Source organism: Barbus barbus, assembly GCF_936440315.1.
Source record: "Barbus barbus genome assembly, chromosome: 17".
In the NCBI taxonomy this organism is placed as follows: domain Eukaryota; kingdom Metazoa; phylum Chordata; class Actinopteri; order Cypriniformes; family Cyprinidae; genus Barbus; species Barbus barbus.
The window spans coordinates 19,863,246-19,880,014 of NC_136745.1; the positions used below are offsets into that span (position 1 = coordinate 19,863,246).

The 16,769-nt window shown below is 38.7% G+C and overlaps 1 protein-coding gene across 2 annotated transcripts in view; it reads right to left on the minus strand.

Annotated features, from left to right (window-relative positions):
• LOC306883740 (protein diaphanous homolog 2-like) overlaps positions 1-16,769 on the minus strand; it is a 440,640-nt gene that overhangs the window by 301,551 nt on the left and 122,320 nt on the right. For both annotated transcript variants that reach the window (XM_079439172.1, XM_079439173.1), the window contains 3 exons: positions 5,958-6,032; positions 5,768-5,837; positions 5,090-5,226 (listed from right to left, as the gene is read on the minus strand). In XM_079439172.1, the coding sequence (XP_079295298.1) occupies positions 5,090-5,226; positions 5,768-5,837; positions 5,958-6,032 (282 nt within the window). The remainder of the gene's footprint in view (positions 1-5,089; positions 5,227-5,767; positions 5,838-5,957; positions 6,033-16,769) is intronic.

A 16,769-nucleotide genomic window follows, 5' to 3' on the forward strand; every position in this document is an offset into this window, starting at 1 on the left:
TACTGCACTGCAATGAACGTTTGAAATATCAGTTTCTGGTCACTGCTGTAACGTAAGGGGACCATAGATAGGTTATTTATATATATATATATATATATTTATATATATATATATATATATATATATATATATACACACACATACACACACACTCGCCGGCCACTTTATTAGGTACACCTGTTCAATTGCTTGGTAACACAAATTGCTAATCAGCCAATCACATGGCAGCACCTCAATGCATTTAGGCATCTAGATGTGGTGAAGGCGACTTGCTGAAGTTCAAACCGAGCATCAGAATGGGGAAGAAAGGGGATTTAAGTGACTTTGAACGTATAATGGTTGTTGGTGCCAGATGGGCTGGTCTGAGTATTTCAAAAACTGCTGATCTACTGGGATTTTCACGCACAACCATCTCTAGGGTTTACAGAGAAAGGTCCGAAAAAGAGAAAATATCCAGTGAGCGGCAGTTGTGTGGACAAAAATGCTTTGTTGATGTCAGAGGTCAGGGGAGAATGGGCAGACTGGTTAGAGATGATAGAAAGGCAACAGTAACTCAAATAACCACTCGTTACAACCAAGGTATGCAGAATGCCATCTCTGGACGCATAACACGCCAAACCCTGAAGCAGATGGGCTACAGCAGCAGAAGACCACACCGGGTGCTGTTGCTGTCAGCTAAGAACAGGAAACGGAGGCTACAATTCGCACAGGCTTACCAGAATAGGACAATAGAGGATTGGAAAAACGTTGCCTGGTCTGATGAGTCTCGATTTCTGCTGCGAAATTCAGATGGTAGGGTCAGAATTTGGGGTAAAGAACATGAAAGCTTGGATCTATCCTGCCTTGTCTCAACGGTTCAGGCTGGTGGTGGTGGTGGTGTAATGGTGTGGGGGATATTTTCTTGGCACACTTTGGGGCCCAAAGTGTGCCAAGAAAATATCCCAGAACCAATTAGTACCAATTGAGCATTGTTTAAACGCCACAGCCTACCTGAGTATTGTTGCTGACCATGTCCATCCCTTTATGACTACAGTGTACCCATCTTCTGATGGCTACTTCCAGCAGGATAATGCACCATGTCACAAAGCTCAAATCATCTCAGACTGGTTTCTTGAACATGACAATGAGTTCACTTTACTCAAATGGCCTCCACTGTCACCAGATCTCAATCCAATAGAGCACCTTTGGGATGTGGTGGAACGGGAGATTCACATCATGGATGTGCAGCCGACAAATCTGCAGCAACTGCGTGATGCTACTATGTCAATATGGACCAAAATCTCTGAGGAATGTTTCCAACACCTTGTTGAATCTAAACCATGAAGAATTAAGGCCGTTCTGAAGGCAAAAGGGGGTCCAACCCGGTACTAGCAAGGTGTATCTAATAAAGTGAGTGTATATTAGGGGTGTAACGGTACACAAATATGACGGTTCGGTACGTACCTTGGTTTTAACGTCACGGTTCGGTATAATTTCGGTACAGCAGGGGGAAAAACTAATTTTTTTTTTTTTTACTGTACTCTTTCTTTAAAGGGATCCGTGGGTATTAAGACTTGTATGGCTTAATATCATGTAAATTATGTCCCTTACGCCCCGGATATCAAGTGAAATCTGCACTGAGAAACTCCTCTAGCAGCCGCGCATCATGATTAGCATCGGCATGTTTACATCCTAACAGATGGCATCTAGCGTTTCTTGTCTCAGCCGTTTGTAAGCTCTTTCGGTAGCTGTGGTCTACTAAAAGACTCAAAGGCATCAGGGTTAAAGTAGAGAGAAAAAAGAAGTGGGTCTTTAGGAAGATTTATTCGTCCACAAGCATCTTCCCATTCTTTTCTCCTCTTCTTATCACTAGGAAAGCAGTGAAGTCTTAGTCTTACATTGCTTCTCTTGTTGCCTTTGACTGAAAATTACAACCAAAAGCCACACAATGTGGTATCGTATCAGTGTTTTATTTTCTGGGCTGTGTATTCTGAGTTGTGTTACAGTAAAAAGCAGCAGTAGCTCACAGAGTGCAACCATTTGACGTCATCGATGCAGAATGTACCGTGCACATAAAATAATGGCGGCCCCCATAGTCCAAAAACGATGTTGATTTTTTAAAATAACATACATTTTCATGGGTTTTCTACTACATATTTAAATAAGAGACATCATTTATGTTATATTAAACTACACATGTCTTAATATTCGGGGGTCCCTTTAAAGGTGCCATAGAATGCACTGATACAGTATTTTAAATTGTTCTCTGATATCTACATAGAAGGTATTTGGCTTAGGTAAGGGCAAAACATCTCCAGAAACGATTTTACATGTCCATTTACAACCCTAGGATTTCTCCCTAGAATGAAACGGTCTGTTATTGGCTTATTTGGCAGGGTAATGAATAATAATGAGCTCTGCTCTGATTGGCTGTTTCACTGTGCTGCTCAATGTTGAGCTCTGCTCTGATTGGCTGTTTCACAGTTATATCGTCGGGTAATTATACTGTATATAAAATGTGGGCATCAGGGAGCCGTTATTAATACGCTGGGCATTGAAACGCTGGGCATTGATTCGCGATCGCATGAACTCTGTTCATAATATGGAGCGGCAGTACTTGCCACACATTTCACAAGATCAGATGCTTGTCAGTGGTGCTCAGGATCTGTAAATCATTCGCCATCATCCTCATCTCTCCTTACTCCGTTTATGTGGTAAGTGAAATCTTATGTACTGCAGTGTAACAGGCTACAGCTAGCAAGGAGCTAACCATGTCCCTTTAGTGGCTCGCGTTATTTTAGTAGAACATGTTATTTGCTTTCCGTGCCTTTCTGAATACAGACACCAACCCATCCCTGCACATCACATTCCCTGCACAGCTTGGAACATATCATTTATTTACATGATCTGCCATTTTCGCTGTTGTCTGCGCTTGTTTATTTACAATAACTGCAGAACTTCTGATTATTCGGCTGTGTAGGTTTGGCTGGCGGCTGGCCTCGAACAAGGGCGGGTTTATGCAAATGTTGGGGGCGTAGTGATCCCGACTGTTGCGTCACAGTCGGTGTTATGTTCTGATTCGCCTGTTTTTCAGTGGTCTTTTTTAATCACGAGATTTACATAAGGAGGAGGAAACTATGGTGTTTGAGGCTCACGGTATGTCATTTCCATGTACAGAACTGTTATTATTTAATTATGCCAAGGTTTGTTTTTTTCGTGTTTGGTCTCGTTCGGTATCACGTATCTTGTCAGTGTCTGCGCTTGCTTGGCCATTTGTTGTGAAAAAAACACCTTTTGTTCTTTAATATTTTGAATTGTTTTTAGCTTTATTTTTAGTTTTTCATTTAAATGTTAAGTTTTGAAATTTTGTTGTATGCATTTGTCATTTTTATTTTATTTATTTTTAAAATGTGTATAGGTAGTATTTATAAAGTTTTAGCCTTTAGTTTTGGATCTGTTTTTAGTTGTTGTAATACTACAATTGATTGCTTCTGTTGACCTCATTTGTAAGTCGCTTTGGATAAAAGTGTCTGCTAAATGACTAAAATAATAAATAAATACAATTTTCCATTCTATGGAACACAATAACCGTGATATGAAAAATCTAATATTGTGACAGCCCTAGGTCATATGATGATTTTTTAAAGATAATTATTTTGTGTATTTGGTGTAACAGAATATGTTGACATGTTTTAATGTTTTAATGAAGTCGTGGCCTAATGGTTAGAGTCGGGTTCGAGTCTCGGGCCGGCAGGGATTGTAGGTGTGGGGAGTGAATGTCAAGCGCTCTCTCCACCCTCAATACCACGACTGAGGTGCCCTTGAGCAAGGCACTGAACCCCCAACTGCTCCCCGGGCGCCGCAGCATAAATGGCTGCCCATTGCTCCGGGTGTGTGTTCACATTGTGAGTGTGTTCACTGTTGTGTGTGTGTGCACATTGGATGGGTTAAATGCAGAGCACGAATTCAGAGTATGGGTCACCATAGTGGGCCATATGTCACTTCACTTTCACTTTCACTTATTGTAGGTCCTCAATGCCCCGCCTCTCTCAAACGCTTTGTTTTCTACAAAGTCCCTCCTTCCGACAAGCACAGTCTACTCTGATTGGCCAACTGGCATAGTGCATTGTGATTGGCCGAACACCACAAGCATGAGCCGGAAATGTAACGCCCCTTTCCATAATCGCGAGCTTTCGCTTTCAAAACAAATGTAAAGACAGTTAATAATGTCCTTAGTTTTACCATCAGTTCAAGCCCGAGAGGGGAGCAGAGTCGCGTGACAGACACCGTGATGATGCTCGTATGTGTTTGCCAGCAGCCATATCACCCTGCAGCCCAAGACTGGTTGCTCACTGAAGCTAAGCAGGGTTAAGCCTGGTCAGTACCTGGATGGGAGACCTCCTGGGAAAACTATGTTGCTGTTGGAAGAGGTGTTAGTGAAGCCAGCAGGGGTGCTCACCCTGCAGTCTGTGTGGGTCCTAACGCCCCAGAGTAGTGACTGGAACACTAGCATGTCATAGCATGTTTCATAACAGATTAATTTAGACATACATTATATAAGATAGGTTTAATAAAATGTAATGAGTATATGGTGTAATATTTCACGAAATGCTCCTCTCTAGACTTAATTTCTCTAGTGAACTAACGAGCTATGGACACTGATGACTTGCTGAGGTAAATGAAATGCTATGTGACATTTTACTTCCATGCTGTTTTGTTGATGTCTGTCCACGGTTGAAACACTAATTGAGGCATGAGATGTTCAGTCATGTTTATTCACGTTAAAAAGGAAGGAATGATGGCGTTCACTCTCGCTCCGCGGCGTGTCACGGCTCAGACGTGGAAACCGGAGCTGATCGCGGCCGCTCTAATCAATGCTTGTGTTGGGTTTATACCAGCACGTTTCTGAATCGTCCCAAAATTATAATAATTGCTTTAATATTACATTTAATAGTATTAAATATTCAATAATATTTTTTTATCACTACTACAAGTATTAGTAGTAGCAGTAGTAGTAATATTTTTATATAGAGTATTTGAAGATTCTCAAGGCACTTTACTGAAGAAAACACTAGAAAACCACATAATGGGATTGAGCTGATGATCTTACATGTTCTCCTCTCCGATGATACAAACAGCTGACAGAATCTTGACAATCTCAGTCATCATATTAGTCTGCTTGGGATCGATAGCCCTTGCGAGAAGGAGGAGGCTTCGTTCGTCCCCCAAGATCCTTTGGAGGCCATACTGAAAGCAAAAAGATATTTCAATTTACTACAATTTATATAAACATTTTGCTTAATCCCTTTAAACTTTAAATCAAACACAATGAACCCCTTGCGTATGGACATATTTATGCTTTCTTCTCCTGAAAGAGCCAATTAGGCAGGTGTAGATATGTTTTAGGATAAATTATTTTAAATGAGGACACGGCAGCGTGGACAAATAATCATATTACTGCATCTTTGTCTTCCTTTCAGGGTGTAATGCACTGCACTTGACCACAATTTGAGCAGAATGCAGAATAAATTAACTTGGGGGGATTAGAAAATATTAAATCTGATGATCATCTAGAGTTGAACGAGCTTCATTTGTGTTTGCTCCCATTTAATAAAGCAGCAGTATTTCAATCAGAAATGTATTCATTCTCAAGGACAAGTAAGGAGCTGGCATGATTTTATAATCTTTGATGTGTTGCTTTGCAGATTTTTTTTTTCATCACTTGACACGTGTGGGACACAAAATGATATAAACTACTCATGATGTTGCTTTTCAAATCTAAACACACCTTATTGTTCATGAAGGCCTTGAGGCACTGAATGAGTTTATGCTGGTTCTTCTTGTCAATGTTCTCTTGCCTGAGGAAAAGAAAATCAGTGAGTAAAGAGAAAGATAAGAGTGTGTGAATGAGTAATCCAAAAGCAATGAAGAAGGGGAATTTCTTAAAATGACAACTTCAGAAAGTCCGCATAACTTACTGTTTCTTGTCAAGAAGCCTCTCCAGCATATCCAAAAGCAATCCGAGACCTTCATGGCCAAAGTTATTCACCCAGCTAAAACAGAAAGAAACAGGCAAAAAACTTTGTTAGAATACATAAACCAACCAACAAGTACACAGCAACAAGTTCATTACAGGTTAGAAAAGTTTGGTTCTGAAGATGAGCCGGGTTACAACACTCCACTGTTTCTTAAATCTGGAAGCAGTTACACTTATTCGGGTTTTTTTCCCACATTCATATTACTGACAAACAGCACAGGTCACTGTGGCACCTGCAGCATTATTTACAAGATGAGTCATTCTCTGTCTCTCAGAAAATGCCACATACGACAAGAAAATGAAAAAAATAGCATTATTTTGTTCCCCACATTTCTATTTGTGACTTAACGTGAAGAATTTCCCACATATGTGTGACCAGATGGAAAGAATAAAATATTGATGCATCCTAGAGCAGATATTTAGCTGAATTAAAAGTCATTAAATCAGTTCTCTTTAATAGACAGTTTGTATGTATTTGTATTAAAACATTCACAGTTACAAGTAAACTCACTTTTGCCACTATTTAAAATGTATGAGCTTTGGATTCACCTGATTAGCACACTTCTGAAAATAGATCCATCTAAGAATGTCACACTGCAAATGAAGTAAAGGTAAATGCAAATGAAAGAACTCTTTGTGTGTGGTGCCTTAGGGCAACTTGTGCAGGCCATTCACTCCAACCGAAAGATAAAGCAATGCATGGGAGATAACAGTAAAACTGATAATGGATTGTGTAAGATAATTGGCTGTAAAACAGAATGTATCTGGAGACATTAAATGATCTGGAAGGGATAAGAATAGGGAGAGAGAGATAAAGAGTGAGAGAGCTAAGCAGCATGTTATCGCATTTATTGTATGCCATTAGCATCACTTGTTCTTAGCTCCAGATTGTCAATAAAGCCAAATACATGGGGTAGTTTGTTGCAATAAAGGACCATAAGTCAATGAGTTATTCCTTTCTTTTTGATAATCATAATGCAACAGGCAAATTTGTATAAACCCATATGGTCACACAAGACCCTCAATTAGGGGTGATGCCTGCAGCCTAGGGCAGTTTAAGAAGGCTAAAATGCACTTTCCACAGATCTGCAATTAAATTAGTCTAAAATTACAAAGACAGAGGCTCACCATGCCATTACTCAAAATTCATTACCGACCCAGCAAACTCAATTTGATACTTATTATTACCATTTTCTGTACAGTACATTATAATGGCCTGATTTGTTAATAAAACATGTTAACAAAACAGTATAATGTGCTAAATTTATACCCATCTGTTTATTGTTTACAATTGTGTCTTATCGTTTTCAACGGTTTGTTGAAAGAAAAAAGCACAGTTTAAGGTCTTTAATGAAAAATGAGATCTTCCTGAGCAACCATACCTAGCCTTGAAATATAACAACAGTGCTGCTGCTGTTGTGGAGCTGGCAGGTGGAAATGAGGGATTCAAGAACAACGTGGTTGAGTGTATGTAATTTACTTACAACAACAGTGTGGGTTATGGTTTCAGTCTGCAGCAGATGAGTGTTGAAAACATATGAGGTAGTGTGGTGAGACCCAATGAAACCTTAGCCAACACTGACATTGTACCGCTGCGGTCATGTCACTCAACAAGAGCAACAAAACTCTAACCACACTCAACCTAAATTACCAAGCAACCAAGATTTTGTAGGGAGATGAGCAGTAGTCAACACTGAATAGAGCTGTTCAGATAAGACAATCTGAAAATGCTAATTCACCACATGATACCTCAGAATTTTTTTTTTTTTTTAATAACAGTTTTCAATCTATGAATAAAATAGGAAATGCATTTAACACAAATATCAATGCAATATAAAATTGTCCATGTATATCAGGGGTGGCGAACTCCGGTCCTGGAGAGCCGAAGCCCTGTAGAGTTCAGCTCCATTAAAAACTCACCTGCCTGTATTTTAGTAGTAACCCTTCAGACCTTGATTAGCTTGTTCAGGTGTGTTTGATTAGGGTTAAACCAAAAATCTGCAGGGCTGCGGCTCTCCAGGACTGACGTTCGCCACCCCTGATGTATATTATCAATGTATAATAAAATGATTGCCAATAATAATTTTCATATTATGGTTGATATTACAAGTCTACACTATTGTCAAAATAAATCAATATTTTTTAACTGATACAAGTGCATTTAGGCATCAAATCATTATAATGTGAAGTATGAAAAAAGCGTATGCATTATGAGATTTGAGATTTTAAATGATAATTTTGTGTAATTTATATTGCAGTCCTAATCATGAAAGTCTCCGTTAACCACATTTAATTCATAAATCAAAAAAATGTTATTCTAAAACTCGTTAGAAAGTCCTGAGGGAACACATGGCTCGAAAACGCTCATTCTCTTCCAGGTTTTAGGACTACAAATTGAACAGCTCTATAAACTTGTAGTGCAGATAATTCAAATGAAGAAATCACATAAAGCTATGCTCATACCACTAACAAGCAAGAAAATGAGAAGAAATCACTCTTTCAAAATATAACCATGTCAGTAAAAGACAATTAAATTTAAGACACCAGCATGGAGTGCTGTTTTTTTCCATCACACTTAAGGCATCTTCTTTCAACGGTTAGAGGCATCATGCATCAGTTTAATGTTCAGGATTCATTAAGCAAGATATAAAAAAAACTAAATCCTCACTTCTTTCTGTCTGCCTGTCTATTTTCAAGTCCATCTTAGATTACCTGTCAGATTTTCCTGGAAACCCCTGAGTAAACAACGCATAATTTCTTGTCAAATAAACTCATCAGTGACCTACCCACACTCCATGGCGTGGATCCAACAATTTGATTTAGACTTATTCATGAAATATTGATTGGGATAATCCTGGAGTTAAGCGGCAGCAAAAAGCCAGCAGAGATACTTGACATGAGCAAATACATTTTCTGGGTTAAATAAAACATGCATGGTCTGGGAAAGAATACATGTATTTATAATAACAGTTGTTACATAGACATACTGCCTAACAATCAATAAACTGACAACGCTTAACCTTTCAGAGCATAATGTTTAAATAAATACATAAACACTGTTGTCTCTATGATGGTGAAATATGCATGTTTACTGTAGCAATGACTAAATATTATCAAGCCAATTAAATTCAATGAAAAAAAAACTGCAACAGGTGTGACAATGCAAGTTGTAGTGCAATCGTAATTAGGTTTGACATTCAATTTGCAATCACAGAGACATTATACTGCTATCATGAACATCACATAATAAATTGCAAATGCATGTGAAAAATCATTAATGATCATCAGCAGGAGTGTATCGTATAACACCACTCGATGCTCTAAAAGTCGGTTAACTGCCTTACGATAACCGCAGGTTATTCCTCTGAACCCCTGCTTTCATTTCCAGAACCCTCTAATGTCAACCAAAAGCATGTACATTGTTACTGCACTTGAAGAAGCTCTAGAGTGTTGTGTCATTGAGAACACTCTATGAGATCAATGCCTTTCAAATTGTTTTAGGGCTAAGCCATGGACGGTCTCATTCGGCTGCCCGTGGCCTATTCAGCACTGCTCTATTCCACTCGAGGCCCTCTGCTCCTAGCAACAAATTGCTCTCAACATTTCAACCTACCACTGAGCACCAGAACAGTTAGTCACTGACTAAATATGGCAACTGAGGCCTTTCTGCTGTTCATGACAATGTCCATGACTCTGAGTGATGCTGAAATCACAGGGAGGCTCAAAACAAGGCTGAGAAGAGATTGACTTCCACGGTTTAAGTACAGTATCTTTGTAATGTCAGGAATGCCAATGAATGAATGAACAGCAAAACATTAAAGAAATAGATAGCAAGTAGTCTCAGCCTCAGATGCCACGCCCATGGACTGTTGGCTAAGCGTCTGATGCATATGGCATACAAAAGTGGAAACACTTCAGGATTTTCAAAGTCGTCATCGGATTGGTTGAATCATACAGGATTTCCGGGAGACGCGTGCATAGCGTTCTTTGATGTTCTGCCTGGAAACAAAGATGTCGTGATGCCAAACCCCCTCCCGAAAGAAGAAAGCCATCGTGTTTATAGAATCTTTAAAAATAGAATCTTAGCATAGAATCTTAGCATAGAATCTTTAAAATACATCCGAGAGTTTTACACACCGGTCTGTTATTGTGGCGGAATTTCCATGCCCCGAAATGTGACGCTTAATGAAACAAACTATGATTGGATGTTTGACATGTCGGTTAAACATCCAATAGGCCTTTCAATGGGCCTTGGCCAATGAAAGCTGCCATGGATTCCAGACCTTCAGCCATCAGTCTGAAGGTCTGGCTACACGAGACTAGATACCAAGCAACTCATATTGTGGCACATTTATCCTTCTAGAATTATCTCGACCTAAGACTTTCAACCTATTCTTAACCTGTCTTCTGTTAACTGTGAAATCTAACATGGATATGGCACATTCATAGTAACCACAACATTTCAAATTAATTATATTTTTTGGAACATTTGCAGTCAGTTCTTCATTCTGCTCTAATGAAGACATTATTTTTTGCTCTTCTGTTTATCCCATGGTTGTTATTTTGATGACAAGGCAAAAGTTTGCTCATCACTCCCCCTCCCTCCATTTTGATCTGTGTCTTCGAATGAATATGCCAAAGAAACGTCGTAATAATCTGTCCCGGGGACTGAATGATGGAGAGGTAAAAAGGCAATGAAAAAAATGCTTGGCTGATTTCATCACAATTGTGAAGTGGACAGACACAGACGGCCTGTCTTCTCACAGAGCCTTTTGCAGACCGACGCATGACAGATACTGGGTTTTGGAGCGTTAAACAGGGACTGAACCCAGTGGCACATTCGAAGAACAATATCCCCGGTGTCAGCGTTCTGTGATGTGTCTGCCACACACTTTAGAAGGAAGGCACTGGGGCAAGAACCTGCTCTGTTTAAAAGAGCCGCTGTTCCCTCTAATGGCATTTGGATCCCAGCAGGAGTCTCAATACAGCCACAATGACTGCACATCAAACCACATCAATGCCAGCTCCGCTTCTCTCTGGAATTGTAGGCCTTGAATATAGGGTCAAAATAACAAAGAAATAGCGGAAGGTAGCAAAAGTGTGTGTATGCGAGAAAGGAAGGAGTAGTAGCAGGATTAAACACATTTAAAATTGTTGGGAATTTGCTGAAGTGATGACTGATCAACTGCATTAACCAAATAAAAGGTTAGGAAAAAAACTAAGCAAAACCAAAAAAAAAAATAGATTTTTACAGATATGAAGCAAATACAAACATATAACAAAATAAAACAAAAATGTGTATTTTGTAAATTGCATTTGTAAATAGATTTTTTTTCCCTGTCTGTTGCCTATAACAGCTCAGGATTGTCGCTAATGCAAACGGATAGCTTTCTCCAGATATTAAAAACCTTCTTGTCCATGTCTCCCGGTCTTCCTTCCACACTTTCTCACGTTAATGTGCAATCATTTTAATGATCATTTTAATCATTCTTGTGTTAGTGCGAATCAAATCAGAGCTTAATTTCCTGTGTGCTAAAACGTTCGCTTGAGCTATGAGGGAGCTGACCTGATCTGAGCCGCGCGGGACAGTTTAACTTAATTCACCAGGGGCCATAAATATTTTAGACTTAAGTTCAAACACCTGGTATTACTGATCTGCTGGTGAAGTATGTCAGAGAGCGGGCAGACAGGGACAAAGGAATCAGACAGGGACAAAAAGAAATAATGGATTAGCGATTCAGAAGTCAATGGCAGCGTGTGTATGCTCACTGCAGCTTTTCACGCTGCCAAAGGACTGATGTGGGCTGTCACTCAGAAACATGTAGGTCACCTGCTCCTCAATCTCCTGACCCAAATAACTCAAAAACATCAGATACACAGTGTGCTAGAGGAAAAATAAACCTAAAAATACTCTTATATGGAGCACTGACATATAAGCTATCTATATCACACTTGCTTGTAATGCTTGTCATGGAATTACAGAATTGTAATACTTGCACCGAAAATAAAAAACAGACAAGAAATCCATATTAGTCAGATCACTCAACAGTAGTATGTAATTTCAGCATGAGACAAGCCCCCCAAAACATCCCATAAAAGGTGAGAAGGCTTGACAAAACAATTAATAACAAGAGAGGATGCGGTGAAAATCACAGACAGCCCAAAGATATTGAATTTAGCGTGGCAGAATACTAATTTTTCCCATGTACCTGTGCAATACCATTTCTCACTTAAATCAATATGGAATTCAAATCAGATATCTGAATTATGTATGCCTTGCTGCAGGGCTCCACAGATACGGCTAGCTTTGAGGTTAACAGATGGTGGCATAAAATGAAATGGGCATCCCGCTTAAAATATACCAAGTCACGAAGGACATCAGGATTGGTGGGTTCCTTTACTGCCTCGGAAAAAGCTCTTCTGTAGTGGCAGATGTGGCCACTGCTTCTATTAGACTCTCTATAACACAGTCTCAGGTACACCGGCTCGCGCACAAACACAAAAGGCTTGACAGGGCGTGCAGGGCTATGATGGCTAAATGCTTAGCCACAGTGGCAGAAAACCAAATAAGAACAAGTCCAATAAAACTCTGGGTCTTACATGGTGATAAACAACATATTTAGTAAGTAGCATATATTTGTACAAACGAAAGCCAGAAATAACTTCACTTGTGAACTTATTAAAATAAAAACACTGCAGAAAACAGTTATTAAAAATGGTTACTTTCTTCATTAGACCAAAATGAAAACACATTTCTCACATTGTAGCTGTGCAAGTATGAATTGATAATTTGTCTGACTTCAGTCCTTTATTTCTCCTTGACGCGGGCTGGATCAGGGGAGCTGATCCAGAGCCTGAGGGCCAGAACTAGGTTTCTAATAACATTTGGAGTCTGTAGAGAGAGAGAGAGAGAGAGCAGAAACTAGCCGCACGGCACAGGAAAAATGACCTTAGCAGAGCGCCGCAAACTCGGCCTCACTCTGCTGCCACAACGATGCAGACAATTTATTTCACGGACCAACAGGTGAAGTTTTGATAACTTTCTCAGGGTAACTCAACACACAATAACTCTACAGATGTTCGAAGTTTTACCTCCAAAGACTGTAGCCTGTCTGCTTCCACCTTGACAGAGAGGAAACTACATCCCAGGCCCACAAAGTAAAAGATGATCAACAGACATCACCCAGACAGTTATTTTCCAATACTTATACACCATGAATCAAAGATGTATTCTGAGACAGAATTGTCTAATAATTCAAAATGTTATTAAATAATGAACACAGTTTCACTTCACAATATCAGTTTTAGCAGTACATGAATATATTTTCTTTCCTTTATACCTGTCATCAGAATTCAGTTGGAGAAAAAAAAATCCAGAATGTCAAAACACATTTAGAAAATCAATTATGCATGATGGACAAGGGTGTCTAGCAAGGTGCGCGAAAGAAATAAAAGTTTAAACGGTGGACTCGCATTATAAACAATATTTGACAACCTGCACTGGCATGTCTACTTCCTCCACCATTATCCATCATGACAATTTTGGCTGCCCATTATATTAATACAATTCATTTAAGCAGCCTCAGCGAAACATACGCCATGCCCACAAACATGTACACACACAAACCATTCAATATAAGTTATTGTGTTGTGCTTTGTTTTAAAGTAATCCTTTTTTATTTTAGTAAGCTCTGTTCCAAAACGTGGATTTGCCTACACCCTATCCATCATGCATTCTCATAAATGACAGACTTGGAACAGTAACTTTGTGCAACACAAAACTATTTGACAGACAGAAGACAACTCGTTATCGATAACTATTTTTAAATCAAAATTTAGTCTGTCAGAGCTGTGGTACAGCGATATCTTCCAACTTTCCTGTTTACATGTTGCTATAAAACTATATATAAAGAAAAAGAAGTCTTAAAATATAATTTAAAAAAGTAAGAAAGAAATTTAAAATGGCTTATAGTGCCTTCCAAAAGTTCTAAATGTCCTAAGCATAAATGTAAGCAAACAACAAAATCCTCCTTTTTCCCCTTATTACATCATAATACAGCAGTGTTGTTAGTGTTAAATAATTACTATAATACTATAGTATAATTATTTACTATAAATATAAAAAAAAAAAAAAAAATATATATATATATATATATATATATATATATATATATATATATATATATATATAGAGAGAGAGAGAGAGAGAGAGAGAGAGAGAGAGAGAGATATTTATTTATTATTATTTTTATTTTTTTCATTCATTTAAAAAAGCTGGAATTAAATAGAAATGTTTTTACATGTATATGTATATGTGTGTGTGTGTGTGTGTGTGTGTGTGTGTGTGTGTGTGTGTTTAACAAACTAAAGAAATATTGCTTTGGCAACTGAAATAAAATATGTTCTTAAAAATTACTAAAACTACAGCTAAAAAAATAAAATAAAAAAAAATGCTGAATAGAAATAAAAAAATAATAAAAAGACAAATGCAAATAGCAAAATGACTAAAACAAACTAAAATTAAATTCAAAATGAAAAATAAAAAGGTAATTCAAAAATATATTAATAGTACTAAAATGCCACTGATTGATAGAGGTTAGTACACAGCAGATGAATTAGAACATAGTTTAGAGATGGCTTCGATGCATGATTTGTTTTTATTATTTAATAAAATATGTTTTCATAGTTTGTGCTGTTCCTTATGCAATCCAAAGATTTATGCTGACATTGCTCAAAACCCCACTTTGCCTAGGGCTTTTCCAAACTTTTTGCAGGCACTGGATCATAGTTATTTCTCTCTCCTTATCCACCATCTTGGATACACACATACACGTCACGACCGCAGTGCATTATGGGAGTGCCTAATAAGAATGCATGTGCTCCTTTTAAGAATTTTTGCCTAATTTAATTATACTGCTTCCTTGCCACTTTGGAAGCAGCATAATTAAGATGCTTACCTTTTGGAATGGACAGAAGCCCTGATGCCTTAAATGCTGCCTCCATACACATTCACTGGGCTTTGGAAAAGAGAAATAGATTCCCATTATACAAAGTGGTAATACAGGTGGATGTGCGTTTCTAAGCAGTCTGGTGCTTAAAAGAACACACATCGTGACACCTGGAGTGTGATTGTTTCATAGTCTACCATTCGGTACTCATTCAAAGCCTCGAGTAGGGCTACAGCCATCAGGATCTGAAGCTGAACGGATTCCTGTTAAGGAGTATCAAATCTTCAAAGGCACTAATAAGCCCATTACCTCCCGCACATGTGTCCACAGGCGCACAGCGAAGGACGGCCGCATAGGCAGAATGATGGATTCACAGGCTCTGTGGGGCGGCTGGTAGTGTCAGCGCATCTTCACTCCAATACACATCTCTACTTCCTCAGGCTCATGTCCCACACTGCTAACTACAACACATGGCTAGCTTACATTCAAACCCTATACTGGAAAATAAATAAATAACGAAGTACTACTACTTAAAAAAAAAAAAAAAACCTCCAGGGAAAAATGCAGCAACTCCACCATGAAGATTTGGACATAAAAGTTGGAGCCAAGTTCAGGTTTCTCTGATTTTCGCATATCTTTGAGCCTGCAGATTCAATACGGAAGTCACAGCTGGGATTTAAAGTGGAGTGTAAAAGCGGAGAGCGTAATACCGAGGGCTTAGCACAAGAAAGTGATAAGTCAAGCCCTTTAGACGTTCTGAGGAGTGCAGTGGGGCCATGTCGTGGACGAAACGCAAATTCCTATTGGTGGTGCATTGATGAAGAAATCAGCGTAGTCTGAACGCCACTGTAGATCTTTCATTGCTCGTCTATGTGCGAAAGCGCAAGATCCATCGGAGATGTTGGAATGGATGACAAAGCTGGAGGGTTTTATGCATGAGTGGGTGTTAAGAAAGTTCTGGATTACTTCTTATATTGTAATATTGTTTCTGCACTACATTGCAAGCCTGTGGCACTGTTTGTACAGCTGCATCAGAAAGAAATAAAAACAGAGAGAACGAAAGCTTGAGAAAGGCAAGAGGAAATGGCTGCCATTAGTTACAGTGCATATTAACTCTCCATAAATAAGGAAATAAGACCAAATGATTATCTGTTAGTCTACATTTTGGCAAGTTTGAGAATTCAGAGTTAATGAAACAAGACTACATGTGTGAGAGAATGATGGATACATAGTGAGAAAAGCCAGAAGATGAATAAGTGATTTCAGTCTACCAAAATGAGCAGCGAAGGATTGGTAGAAAAAAAATGTATATAAAAAACGAGGGGGGGGGGGGGGGGGGGGGAGTGAAATGTTGAAGGAAAACGCTGTATCCGCCCCAAGCACAGCCATCTGCGTATAGATGTGTGAGGCTGTGAGCTCCACACCTGTGAGGGACCACTGGGAAATGAGTCTTCTCCAACCTAGCAGCCACCTGGACAGCCAAACAGGTGCTCAGCCCAGACAATTAAACTATTACATAAATACAGGCCAACCAATGATAGGAGATAAGTAGACAGTGACAAGACCTCAGTTATTCTTACTTATAACTATTAATAAAATGTATAAAATTAAGGATTATTTTAAAAGGAAATTCCATACAAGTTAGGCTCAGTTGACATCATATCTGTTATAATTCATCATCATTATCACTTTGGCCCAACCATTTGGGAGGATTTAAAATCAGAAATATAACGCTTACATTAAATTGCATTAGAAAGCTTACATTATATTAGAAAGCACTTACATTAATTATGTTAAAACTTGCG